The 12,439-nt window shown below is 45.5% G+C and overlaps 1 protein-coding gene across 49 annotated transcripts in view; it reads left to right on the forward strand.

The window, feature by feature from the left end:
* The first annotated feature begins 5,017 nt into the window (after positions 1-5,017).
* The window catches only part of LOC115203122 (myosin-binding protein C, fast-type), a 47,300-nt gene continuing 39,878 nt past the window's right edge, over positions 5,018-12,439 (forward strand). For 27 of the 49 annotated variants that reach the window (XM_029767516.1, XM_029767557.1, XM_029767622.1 and 24 more), the window contains exon 1: positions 5,018-5,123. In XM_029767516.1, the coding sequence (XP_029623376.1) occupies positions 5,102-5,123 (22 nt within the window). In that variant the 5' untranslated portion in view covers positions 5,018-5,101. The remainder of the gene's footprint in view (positions 5,124-12,439) is intronic. The other 22 variants (XM_029767549.1, XM_029767599.1, XM_029767705.1 and 19 more) reach the window with 2 other exon arrangements.

Consider the following 12,439-nt stretch of genomic DNA (forward strand, 5'->3'; position numbering starts at 1 on the left):
ACTCCTCGACCCTCCTCTCCTCCCTTTCTGCATCCTTTGATTTTCTCTGTCCCCTATCCTCCAGGCCGGCTCGGTCCTCCACTCCTGCGCCGTGGCTCGACGACTCACTGCGAGCTCACAGAACAGGGCTCCGGGCAGCCGAGCGGAAATGGAGGAAAACTCGCCTCCCTGCGGACCTGGCATCCTTTCACGCCCTCCTCTCTACATTTTCCTCTTCTGTCTCTGCTGCTAAAGCCACTTTCTACCACTCTAAATTCCAAGCATCTGCCTCTAACCCTAGGAAGCTCTTTGCTACCTTCTCCTCCCTCCTGAATCCTCCTCCCCCTCCCCCCCCCCCCCCCCCTCCTCTCTCTCTGCGGATGACTTCGTCAACCATTTTGAAAAGAAGGCTGATGACATCCGATCCTCGTTTGCTAAGCCAAACGACACCGCTGGTCCTGCTCACACTGCCCTACCCTGTGCTTTGACCTCTTTCTCCCCTCTCTCTCCAGATGAAATCTCGCGTCTCGTGACGGCCGGCCGCCCAACAACCTGCCCACTTGACCCTATCCCCTCCTCTCTTCTCCAGACCATTTCCGGAGACCTTCTCCCCTACCTCACCTCGCTCATCAACTCATCCTTGACCGCTGGCTACGTCCCTTCCGTCTTCAAGAGAGCGAGAGTTGCACCCCTTCTGAAAAAACCTACACTCGATCCCTCCGATATCCCTCCGATATATAACTACAGACCAGTATCCCTTCTTTCTTTTCTCTCCAAAACTCTTGAACGTGCCGTCCTTGGCCAGCTCTCCTGCTATCTCTCTCAGAATGACCTTCTTGATCCTAATCAGTCAGGTTTCAAGACTGGGCATTCAACTGAGACTGCTCTTCTCTGTGTCACGGAGGCTCTCCGCACTGCTAAAGCTAACTCTCTCTCCTCTGCTCTCATCCTTCTAGACCTATCTGCTGCCTTTGATACTGTGAACCATCAGATCCTCCTCTCCACCCTCTCCGAGCTGGGCATCTCCGGCGCGGCCCACGCTTGGTTTGCGTCCTACCTGACAGGTCGCTCCTACCAGGTGGCGTGGCGAGAATCTGTCTCCGCACCACGTGCTCTCACCACTGGTGTCCCCCAGGGCTCTGTTCTAGGCCCTCTCCTATTCTCACTATACACCAAGTCACTTGGCTCGGTCATATCCTCACATGGTCTCTCCTATCATTGCTACGCAGACGACACACAATTAATCTTCTCCTTTCCCCCTTCTGATAACCAGGTGGCGAATCGCATCTCTGCATGTCTGGCAGACATATCAGTGTGGATGACGGCTCACCACCTCAAGCTGAACCTCGGCAAGACGGAGCTGCTCTTCCTCCCGGGGAAGGACTGCCCGTTCCATGATCTCACCATCACGGTTGACAACTCCCTTGTGTCCTCCTCCCAGAGTGCTAAGAACCTTGGCGTGACCCTGGACAACACCCTGTCGTTCTCCACTAACATCAAGGCGGTGACCCGATCCTGTAGGTTCATGCTCCACAACATTCGCAGAGTACGACCCTGCCTCACACAGGAAGCGGCGCAGGTCCTAGTCCAGGCACTTGTCATCTCCCATCTGGATTACTGCAACTTGCTGTTGGCTGGCCTCCCTGCCTGTGCCATTAAACCCCTACAACTCATCCAGAACGCCGCAGCCCGTCTGGTGTTCAACCTTCCCAAGTTCTCTCACGTCACCCCGCTCCTCCGCTCTCTCCACTGGCTTCCAGTTGAAGCTCGCATCCGCTACAAGACCATGGTGCTTGCCTACGGAGCTGTGAGGGGAACGGCACCTCCGTACCTTCAGGCTCTGATCAGGCCCTACACCCAAACAAGGGCACTGCGTTCATCCACCTCTGGCCTGCTCGCCTCCCTACCTCTGAGGAAGCACAGTTCCCGCTCAGCCCAGTCAAAACTGTTCGCTGCTCTGGCACCCCAATGATGGAACAAGCTCCCTCACAACGCCAGGACAGCGGAGTCAATCACCACCTTCCGGAGACACCTGAAACCCCACCTCTTTAAGGAATACCTGGGATAGGATAAAGTAATCCTTCTAACCCCCCCCCCCCCCCCCCAAAAGATTTAGATGCACTATTGTAAAGTGGTTGTTCCACTGGATATCATAAGGTGAATGCACCAATTTGTAAGTCGCTCTGGATAAGAGCGTCTGCTAAATGACTTAAATGTAAATGTAAATGTTAGAGTCCCGCACCTAGAAAGCAGCAGCTCTACCCTTTAGCTCAGTGTGAATGTTGCCTGTAATCCATGGCTTCTGGTTGGGGTATGTGCGTGCAGTCACTGTGGGGATGATGTCCTCGATGCACTTATTGATAAAGCCAGTGACTGATGTAGTGTACTCCTCAATGCCATCGGAAGAATCCCAGAACATATTCCACTCTGTGCTAGCAAAACAGTCCTGTAGTTTAGCATCTGCTTCATCTGACCACTTTTTTATAGACCGAATCACTGATGCTTCCTGCTTTATATTCTGTTTATAAGCAGGATTCAGGAGGATAGAATTGTGGTTAGATATGCCAAATGGAGGGTGAGGGAGAGCTTTGTATGTGTCTCTGTGTGTGGATTACAGGTGATCTAGAATTTTTTTCCCTCTGGTTGTGCATTTAACATGCTGATAGAAATTAGGTATAACTGATTTAATTTTCCCTGCATTAAAGTCCCTGGCCACTAGGAGCGCCGCCTCTGGGTGAGCGGTTTTCTGTTTGCTTATTTCCTTATACAGCTGACTGAGTGCGGTCTGCATCCGTCTGTGGTGGTAAATAAACAGCCACAAAAAATATAGATGAAAACTCTCTTGGCAAATAGTGTGGTCTACAGCTTATCATGAGATACTCTACTTCAGGCGAGCAAAATCTAGAGACTTCCTTAGATTTTGTGCACCAGCGGTTGTTTACAAATATGCACAGACCGCCCTCCCCCCTCGTCTTAGTGTGCTGTTCTATCTAGCCAGTGCAGCGTATATCCCGCAAGCTGAATATCCATGTCGTCATTCATCCACGATTCGGTGAAACGTTACAGTTTTTGATGTCCCGTTGGTAGGATATTCGTGATTGTACCTCGTCTAATTTATTGTCCAATGATTGTACGTTGACAAGTAATACTGACGGTAAAGGCAGATTTCACACTCGCCATCGGCGGATACTTACGAGGCACCCCGCTCTGTGTCCTCTGTACCTGCGTCTCTTTCTCTTGCCAATGACGGAGATTTTGGCCTTGTCGGGTGTCTGAAGTACATCCTGTGCGTCCTGCTTGTTGAAGAAAAAATCTTTGTCTAATCCGAGGTGAGTGATCGCTGTCCTGATATCCAGAAACTCTTTTTTGCCGTAAGATGCGGCGGCAGAAACATTATGTACAAAATAAGTTACATATAATTCCAGGGGTTTTCTTTATTTTTTACTATTTTCTACATTGTAGAATAATAGTGAAGACATCAAAACTATGAAATAATACATATGGAATCATGTAGTAACCAAAAAAGTGTTAAACAAATCAAAATATATTTTACATTTGAGATTCTTCAAAATAGCCACTCGTTTTCCTTGATGACAGCTTTGCACAATCTTGGCATTCTCTCAATCAGCTTCAGGAGGTAGTCACCTGGAATGCATTTCAATTAACAGGTGTGCGACAGTCCATCATTACTTTAAGACATGAAGGTCAGTCAATCCAGAACATTTGAAGAACTTCGAAAGTTTCTTCAAGTGCAGTTGCAAAAACCATCAAGCGCTATGATGAAACTGGCTATCATGAGGATCGCCACAGGAAAGGAAGACCCAGAGTTACCTCTACTGCAGAAGATATATTATTAGAGTTAACTGCACCTCAGATTGCAACCCAAATAAACGCTTCACAGAGTTCAAGTAACAAACACACCTCAACATCTACTGTTCAGAGGAGACTGCGTGAATCGGGCCAAGAAACATGAGCAATGGACATTAGACCGGTGGAAATATGTCCTTTGGTCTGATGAGTCCAAATTTGAGATTTTTGGTTCCAACCGCTGTGTCTTTGTGAGACGCAGAGTAGGTGAACAGATGATCTCCTCATGTGTGGTTCCCACCGTGAAGCATGGAGGAGGAGGTGTGATGGTGTGGGGGTGCTTTGTTGGTGACACTGACAGTGATTTATTTAGAATTCAAGGCACACTTAACCAGCATGGCTACCACAGTATTCTGCAGCAATACACCATCCCATCTGGTTTGCGCTTAGTGGGACTACCATTTGTTTTTCAACAGGACAATGACCCAAAACATCCCTCCAGGCTGTGTAAGGGCTATTTGACCAAGAAGGAGTGATGGAGTGCTGCATCAGATGACCTGGCCTCCACAATCACCCGACCTCAACCCAATTGAGATAGTTTGGGATGAGTTGGACTGCAGAGTGAAGGAAAAGCAGCCAACAAGTGCTCAGCATATGTGGGAACTCTTTCAAGACTTGGAAAAGCATCCCTCATGAAGCTGGTTGAGAGAATGCCAAGAGTGTGCGAAGCTGTCATCAAGGCAAAGGGTGGCTACTTTGAAGAATCTAAAATCTATTTTGATTTGTTGAAAAAAAAATGGTTACGACATGATTCCATATGTGTTATTTCATAGTTTGATGTCTTCACTAAACAGGTGGGGCTCCACTGATTTTGTTGGATAAACCTGGGTCAATGGAAACTTGCCTAAGGTGTCTTGTGTTAGACAGTCAAAAGTGAGATAGAGAACAGTCAGACAATCAACCTGTCAATCAATGCTAATCGGTGTGTCAATCAATTAGCTAATGGGCTGGCTCTCGCCCTACCGTGTTAACCAATTAACAATTTCCAGCCTGGTCGCCCTCTTCATTACTGCATCAAACCCCCCTTCACCTCTATGCTGTCTTCCTTTCCTCCTCACCCTCTACCCCTTCCTTCTTTCCTCAGAGATCCTGGATCCCCTCTAGGTGTCATCTGACAGCCTTTCCCTGGGGAGGGGGACTGTAGTGGAGAGGGAGTAGGGAATAAAAAGGGATGAAGGAGGAAAAGCAGACAGACTAACAGACAAGGAGGGAGGGAGACACAGTCAGAGGAAGAGATAGACACACTATCGCAGCTATGCCCGAAGCCAAGAAGCCAGGTAAGCAGGTCATACACATTGTACGCTTAGATACTGTTGTACAGCTAGTGTCCTCTTTGGATTTCTGTGTATCTATATTGGTCAGTGTTCTTCCTGTCATCGACCGAGACAGACTCTACTACTCCCATAGGCTGGTTCCCTACGTATGATAGTATGTTGTTGATCATGTGATATGTCGTTGTTTTTGCACTTTATACCCCCATAGCGTTCACGGTAGTAATAGATGAGGTTTATTGGCATATCTGTTGGGAAATGTTACAATAAGCATGACAAAGTGATGAAATCATCTGAATTAACATAGGTTGTATTCATTATGAAGGTAGAGTGAGGTAAAGAGAAAAGTGGATGGCAGGAAAGATGGTGAGAATCTGTCTGTTTTTGTGATGGTGGAGAGTCCAGGCAGTGGCAAGGTACAGGCCTATCTCGTCTCAATAGTTAGTTTGGAACTTTTATTATTATAGGCATTATGATAAGGGTTAAGGTTAGGCCTATGGTTAGAGTGGATAGTTAGTTAAAATGTTGTTGATAGATAGTTTATAGATGTTCAGTAAATCAATTATCTATTTGGCACTATCGAAAATAGCACATATCTGTTAAAATTAGGTTATAGATTATAATAAGGTTCATGTTATTATTTGCACAGATCTGTGCTCTTTTACACCACAAAGTCTTCCCATGTCTGTAATAGACCCATACTGTTGATATGGGGGAAAAGTGGTTCAAGTGTGAGGACTTGTACATTGTAGGCCTATATTCAGACAGCATTAACACCAGCAATACGTAGGTCTTTTATGCATGGTTCTGGTTGTTGTGAAGACCTAGACATTGCAGCTCTGGCATCTGTTGACAAAACATTGCCATAAGTGTCAGTGAAATGTATTGCCCGTATGTAGTAATGCTTGTCTATCTGAGGGGATCTAAAATATGTCATGGTCTCTTTTCAACATCACATGGCAACATGACATTTGAGAGACTCAAACAGGGAGGGAGAGAGGGAGAATAATCATTCTTAGAAAGAAAGGTGCTATCTAGAACCTTAAAGAGTTCTTTGGCTTTCCCCATAGGAGAACCCTTTGAAGAACCCTTTTGGGTTCCATGTATAACCCTTTCTACAGAGGATTCTACATGGAACCAAAAAGCATTCTACCTGGAACCAAAAAGGGTTCTCCTATGAGGACAGCTGAAAAACCCTTTTGAAACTCTTTTTTTTCTAAGAGTGTAGTGTGGAAGAACAGAGTAGAGCAGTAGCATAGTAAAGCATAGCGATAAGATGAGGGGAGAAAGATGAACGAGATGATGTGTCGGAGGGGGTTATGCCATGTCAGGTGTGACCTCTTCACATCACTACTCTGCACCTCAGAGGCTCAATCTATCTGACCCTGATTGCCTGTCTACATCACTTACACCTCTACTAAACTCTTTCATTGGGCTAACCGATTAATGTGGCCTGTTTGGATCCTTACCATAGACTATTAACTATATACAGTAAATGTATTCATAGGGCATACAGTATCTTGTACTGTATTTACTATATGTTTCATCATTTATTTTACTGTACTCTTAACTTACCTTACACACCCTTCGTTTCACCACTGTTATTCCTGTTTATACTGCCTGCCTGGCTGGCTCAGAGTAATTCCACACCAATTTCTTTACGTCTCAGCCATGTGTTGCCAATCTAGCATCATGACATCATGTAGATCGTGTTCCTGTCACCACATTAATTCCATCCTTTAGACTGCTCTCCCTTACTTTTACACCAACCCCAAATCCTTGCCCCCCCTTGAACTTCAACTCAGCCCCGGAGCCTTCCCCTCCCCCATGGCGACTGTCTGGTACTCAAGAAGCCACTGGGACATGGAGAAAGCACGCTTCCCAATAAACAGCATTAAGAATAGTTCTGCAGCCTGTGTGCTTAGCCTGAGGAAGGGGATTGAGCATACCAGAGAGGGAATACCTGCTCTTGGTCAACCTAGTGTTGTGGAAAATATTCATATTCTATCAGAGATATTAATGATTAGCCATGAATGTCTTGTGTTTTGGACATACAGTATATGATTGTGAGACACATCGTGGTATCAATTACACTCAGGCTATATGAGGGGTGATAACAGGTGAAGAGTTATTTGTTGACGCTGCTTCCCTTCATCAGGGGAGCGAAAATAACACAATTAATTATTCACTGTAATGCAGTGAAAGACCAGCATCTTTACACCCCCCTCTCTGGGGGTCTGGAGCAGTGGACCGGTGCAGGGAAATGTCCCTAATAGAGTGTTATGATATCCCACCAACGTGTTTTGCCTTGGGGTCATTTGATTAGTGAAAGTTTAGGGTTTCATGACCCCCTCAAGTGGAGGCTCTTCAGAGGAGGAAGGGGAGGACCATCCTAATCAGTGAATAAAAAATAAAAAATAAAATAGTGAAACATTTAAAAGTTATCTTTTTTAGATAAAACTGTACTAAATATATTCACGTCAGCAAATAACTGATTAAATCACTCTGTGAAGGTCTATGGTAGCCTTAACAGCACTCTGTAGGGGGGCACCATGGTGTAGCCAGAGGACAGCTATTTTCTGTCCTCCTCTGGGTACATTAACTTCAATACTATAATCTGGACCCTTTCTTTCTTAAATTATCTGCTGAAATTATTGCAACCCCTATTACTAGCCTGTTCAACCTCTCTTTCGTGTCGTCTGAGATTCCCATAGATTGGAAAGCAGCTGCTGTCATCCCCCTCTTCAAAGGAGGGGACACTCTTGACCCAAATTGCTACAGACCTAAATCCATCCCACCCTGCCTTTCTAAGGTCTTCGAAAGCCAAGTCAACAAACAGATTACCGACCATTTCGAATCCCACCGCACCTTCTCCGCTATGCAATCTGGTTTCAGAGCTGGTCATGGGTGCACCTCAGCCACGCTCAAGGTCCTAAATGATATCGTAACTGCCATCAATAAGAAACAATACTGTGCTGCTGTATTCACTGACCTGGCCAAAGCTTTCGACTCTGTCAATCATCACATCCTCATCGGCAGACTCAATAGCCTTGGTTTCTCAAACGATTGCATCGCCTGGTTCACCAACTACTTCTCTGATAGAGTTCAGTGTGTCAAATCGGAGGGCCTGTTGTCCAGACCTCTGGCAGTCTCTATGGGGGTGCCACAGGGTTCAATTCTCGGGCCGACTTTTTTCTCTGTATACATCAATGATGTTGCTCTCGCTGCTGGTGATTCTCTGATCCACCTCTACGCAGACGACACCATTCTGTATACTTCTGGCCCTTCTTTGGACACTGTGTTAACAACCCTCCAGACGAGCTTCAATGCCATACAACTCTCCTTCCGTGGCCTCCAACTGCTCCTAAATACAAGTAAAACTAAATGCATGCTCTTCAACCGATCGCTGCCTGCACCTGCCCGCCTGTCCAGCATCACTACTCTGGACGGTTCTGACTTAGAATATGTGGACAACTACAAATACCTAGGTGTCTGGTTAGACTGTAAACTCTCCTTCCAGACTCACATCAAACATCTCCAATCCAAAGTTAAATCTAGAATCGGCTTCCTATTTCGCAACAAAGCATCCTTCACTCATGCTGCCAAACATACCCTCATAAAACTGACCATCCTACCGATCCTCGACTTCGGCGATGTCATTTACAAAATAGCCTCCAATACCCTACTCAACAAACTGGATGCAGTCTATCACAGTGCCATCCGTTTTGTCACCAAAGCCACCACTGCGACCTGTATGCTCTCGTTGGCTGGCCTTCGCCTCATAATCGTTGCCAAACCCACTGGCTCCAGGTCATCTACAAGACCCTGCTAGGTAAAGTCCCCCCTTATCTCCGCTCACTGGTCACCATAGCAGCACCCACCTGTAGCACGCGCTCCAGCAGGTATATCTCTCTGGTCACCCCCAAAGCCAATTCCTCCTTTGGCCGTCTCTCCTTCCAGTTCTCTGCTGCCAATGACTGGAACGAACTACAAAAATCTCTGAAACAGGAAACACTTATCTCCCTCACTAGCTTTAAGCACCAGCTGTCAGAGCAGCTCATAGATCACTGCACCTGTACATAGCCCATCTATAATTTAGCCCAAACAACTACCACTTCCCCTACTATATTTATTTATTTTATTTATTTTGCTCCTTTGCACCCCATTATTTCTATTTCTAGTTTGCACTTTCTTCTACTACAAATCTACCATTCCAGTGTTTTACTTGCTATATTGTATTTACTTTGCCACCATGGCCTTTTTTTGCCTTTACCTCCCTTATCTCACCTCATTTGCTCACATTGTATATAGACGTATTTTTCTACTGTATTATTGACTGTATGTCCTCCCACCTCTCAGAGCTCTTGCAGCATGAACTGACATGTTGTCCATCCAATTAATGGATCAGAGAATTAATCTAGAACTGAAAGTATAAGCTACAGCTAGCTATAGCACTGCAGTGCATAACATGTGGTGAGTAATTGACTCAAAGAGAAAGAAAGACAATAGTTGAACAGTTTTGAACAAATTCATTTCTTCAAAAATGTAGGAACAGTGGAAACACGTTGTCTGGAATAATGAATCACACTTCACCATCTCGCAGTCGAATGGACGAATCTGGGTTTGGCGGATGCCAGGAGAACGCTACCTGCCCGAATGCATAGTGCCAACTGTAAAGTTTGGTGGAGGAGAAATAATGGTCTGGGGCTGTTTTTCATTGTTTGGGCTAGGCCACTTAGATCCAGTGAAGGGAAATCTTAATGCTACAGCATACAATGACATTCTAAATGATTATGTGCTTCCAACTGTGTGGCAACAGTTTGGGGAAGGTCTTTTCCTGTTTCAGCATGACCTAATCGCCCAACATCAGTGCCCGACCTCACTAATGCTCTTGTGGCTGAATGGAAGCAAGTCCCCGCAGCAATGTTCCAACATCTAGTGGAAAGCCTTCCCAGAAGAGTGGAGGCTGTTATAGCAGCAAAGGGGTGACCAACTCCATATTAATGCCGATGATTTTGGAATGAGATGTTCGACGATACTTTTGTCATGTCGTGTATGTTGACGTTAGCTAATATGGTGACAACGATGCAGGCTGTGTGTAGCACTTATGGTATGAAGGTTTGGCTTGGAGAGGTTTTTTCACCTGGTCACAGACAGCTGTTGTGCTGTGCACTGAAGTCCTCAAGTGAAGGGAAAATGTGAGAGGAGGAGAGCGCGTAAATGTGATGATGCTGTTTGTATGGCTGCTATGAAAGTGAACTGTGTGATCAGGGGTGTATTCATTCCACCAATTCTGTTGCAAAATATTTCTTAAACAGAAGCAAACGGAACTAAACGGGATGAACCTACCTGAATTTGTCCAATAAAAACTTGTTTTAGTTGCAAAACATAATGTTTTTAAACTGTTTGGACTAATGATTACACCCTAGATCAGCTAGATGCAGGCAAGAGTGTGCAATGCGGTATTGAATGTGTACCTGTCTGTCACGTTGATTACATCAATTTGTCTCTTGACCTGTGCACCTACGTTAAACTTTAATTTGTAGGCTAGGATGTAGCAACCTCATGATGGGTATAGGACAAATTCAAGTATCATGCCGTAGTCTAAACCTATCGCTGTTACACAGAGCTTGGTGAATGGAATATGAATGACAGTCATCCAATATACTGTAATAGAATTAAGGCCCTTAAAATGTTTTACCGTCCTCCATAATCTTAAATGGCACCGACTGCCACTGACCCCCTCTACCCACACCCATTTCCACCCCTTCTTCTGGACTGGGCCCTGCTGCCTGGACAGATTGGCAGGGAAGACTGGCGTCTCCTGACCCTCCTCCCTCCTCTTCCACACACTGCCCTCATTAAACCGAGGCAGTGAGTATAGCATTACCTCATACCAGGACCGTCACCATGCCCCCCCAGGTATGCAGCTCTGGCTTGATGGATTACAGACAGATGCAGAGTCAACAGAGAGCCAGAGGAGTTCACAATCAGAGTGTGAACCGTTAAGCCCCAATATGTCATTAACTAAGACTTTATAAACACTCTGTAAGCATTTTGTGGCGGATAGGAACACTGGCAATAGTATTTGGTAATGTCCTCTAGTGTAAAAGTTTTTTTCTGCACTTTGAGCCAGACCTATTTTAAGCGCCCTCTGGTAAGGCACGGAGAGAGATGCGGAGGGAATGGTAATGAATGGAGATGAATGGAAAAGATAGAGGACAGTTTGGGATGATATTTATGGGGTCTCGTTTATTCCATTCTGCAGATTCTACTTCCCTAAAGAGGTGTCATTTTCCTCTGTGCCAAAGTGGTTTTTGTTGAAAGCTTTCTATTTACAAGATGTTCTAAAATACTCGGTCATATTTACGACAATACCAAATAGTATTTGGTATTGTCCTCTCTCTCCGTTTACTTCTCTACCACTCATATTACCATGTCTCATCCTCTCTCCTCCACTGTTCCACTATAGACCTTCACCCCAGACGCGTGCCAGCGGATGGGGGGAGGGGTAGCGGAGAGAGACATCACTTGAGGAATGTATACAGGCTATAATTCTTATCATCATTACTGTCTGATAAAATACAGTGTGATATACTACTCTCCCAGGTTCTCTCCCCTCCCTTCCTATGTTCCCTTCAGGCTTACCTCAGTACTGTAGTACCCTAGTAAATGTCCTCCCACCTCTTCCTGTTGCCATGTTGGAAAACATGAAAGCGGTTCGTTAAACAGGTGAAGTTATAGTTGCCAGCCCAGTGACTTCTATAGCCCACACATGCTGTGGTAAAAGACAGCTGCAGCGATTACACAGCACAACTACTGCACAGTGGAAACAAATACACCTGGCTGGGACCCACCACAATCTCCGCCAAGTTACAACCACAAATAATTACTACATTACAGTGGTATTAATGCTATTCATAGCAAGACCTGATGCCAGCAATATAGGCCTGCATATATGTTATGGTATTCATTCAACTTACATTACTCTCCCTCCACCATGCCACCTTCCCTACTCCCCTACTACTACTCCTTAGAATATGCCCCCTCCTTCTGCTTTTGTCCAGAAAACACTGTATGACATATACCTCTATAACTCATATCATCGGAACTGTCAAATAAAACCGCCAAATGATGGAGCGATATAGAGAGCAGAGGCTTAAGTGTACTCTCATGCTGCCAAAAGCATCACTCTCTTCATCCTCATCATAAAACGATGAAACTCCATCAGTCACACTCTGCCCCCAGCATAGATGCCCGCCAAATGCCAATAATACCATTGATACTCCACCACACGCTCAGTGGTATAAATAGACCCTTTG

Source organism: Salmo trutta, chromosome 1 (genome assembly GCF_901001165.1).
Source record: "Salmo trutta chromosome 1, fSalTru1.1, whole genome shotgun sequence".
NCBI classification, from domain to species: domain Eukaryota; kingdom Metazoa; phylum Chordata; class Actinopteri; order Salmoniformes; family Salmonidae; genus Salmo; species Salmo trutta.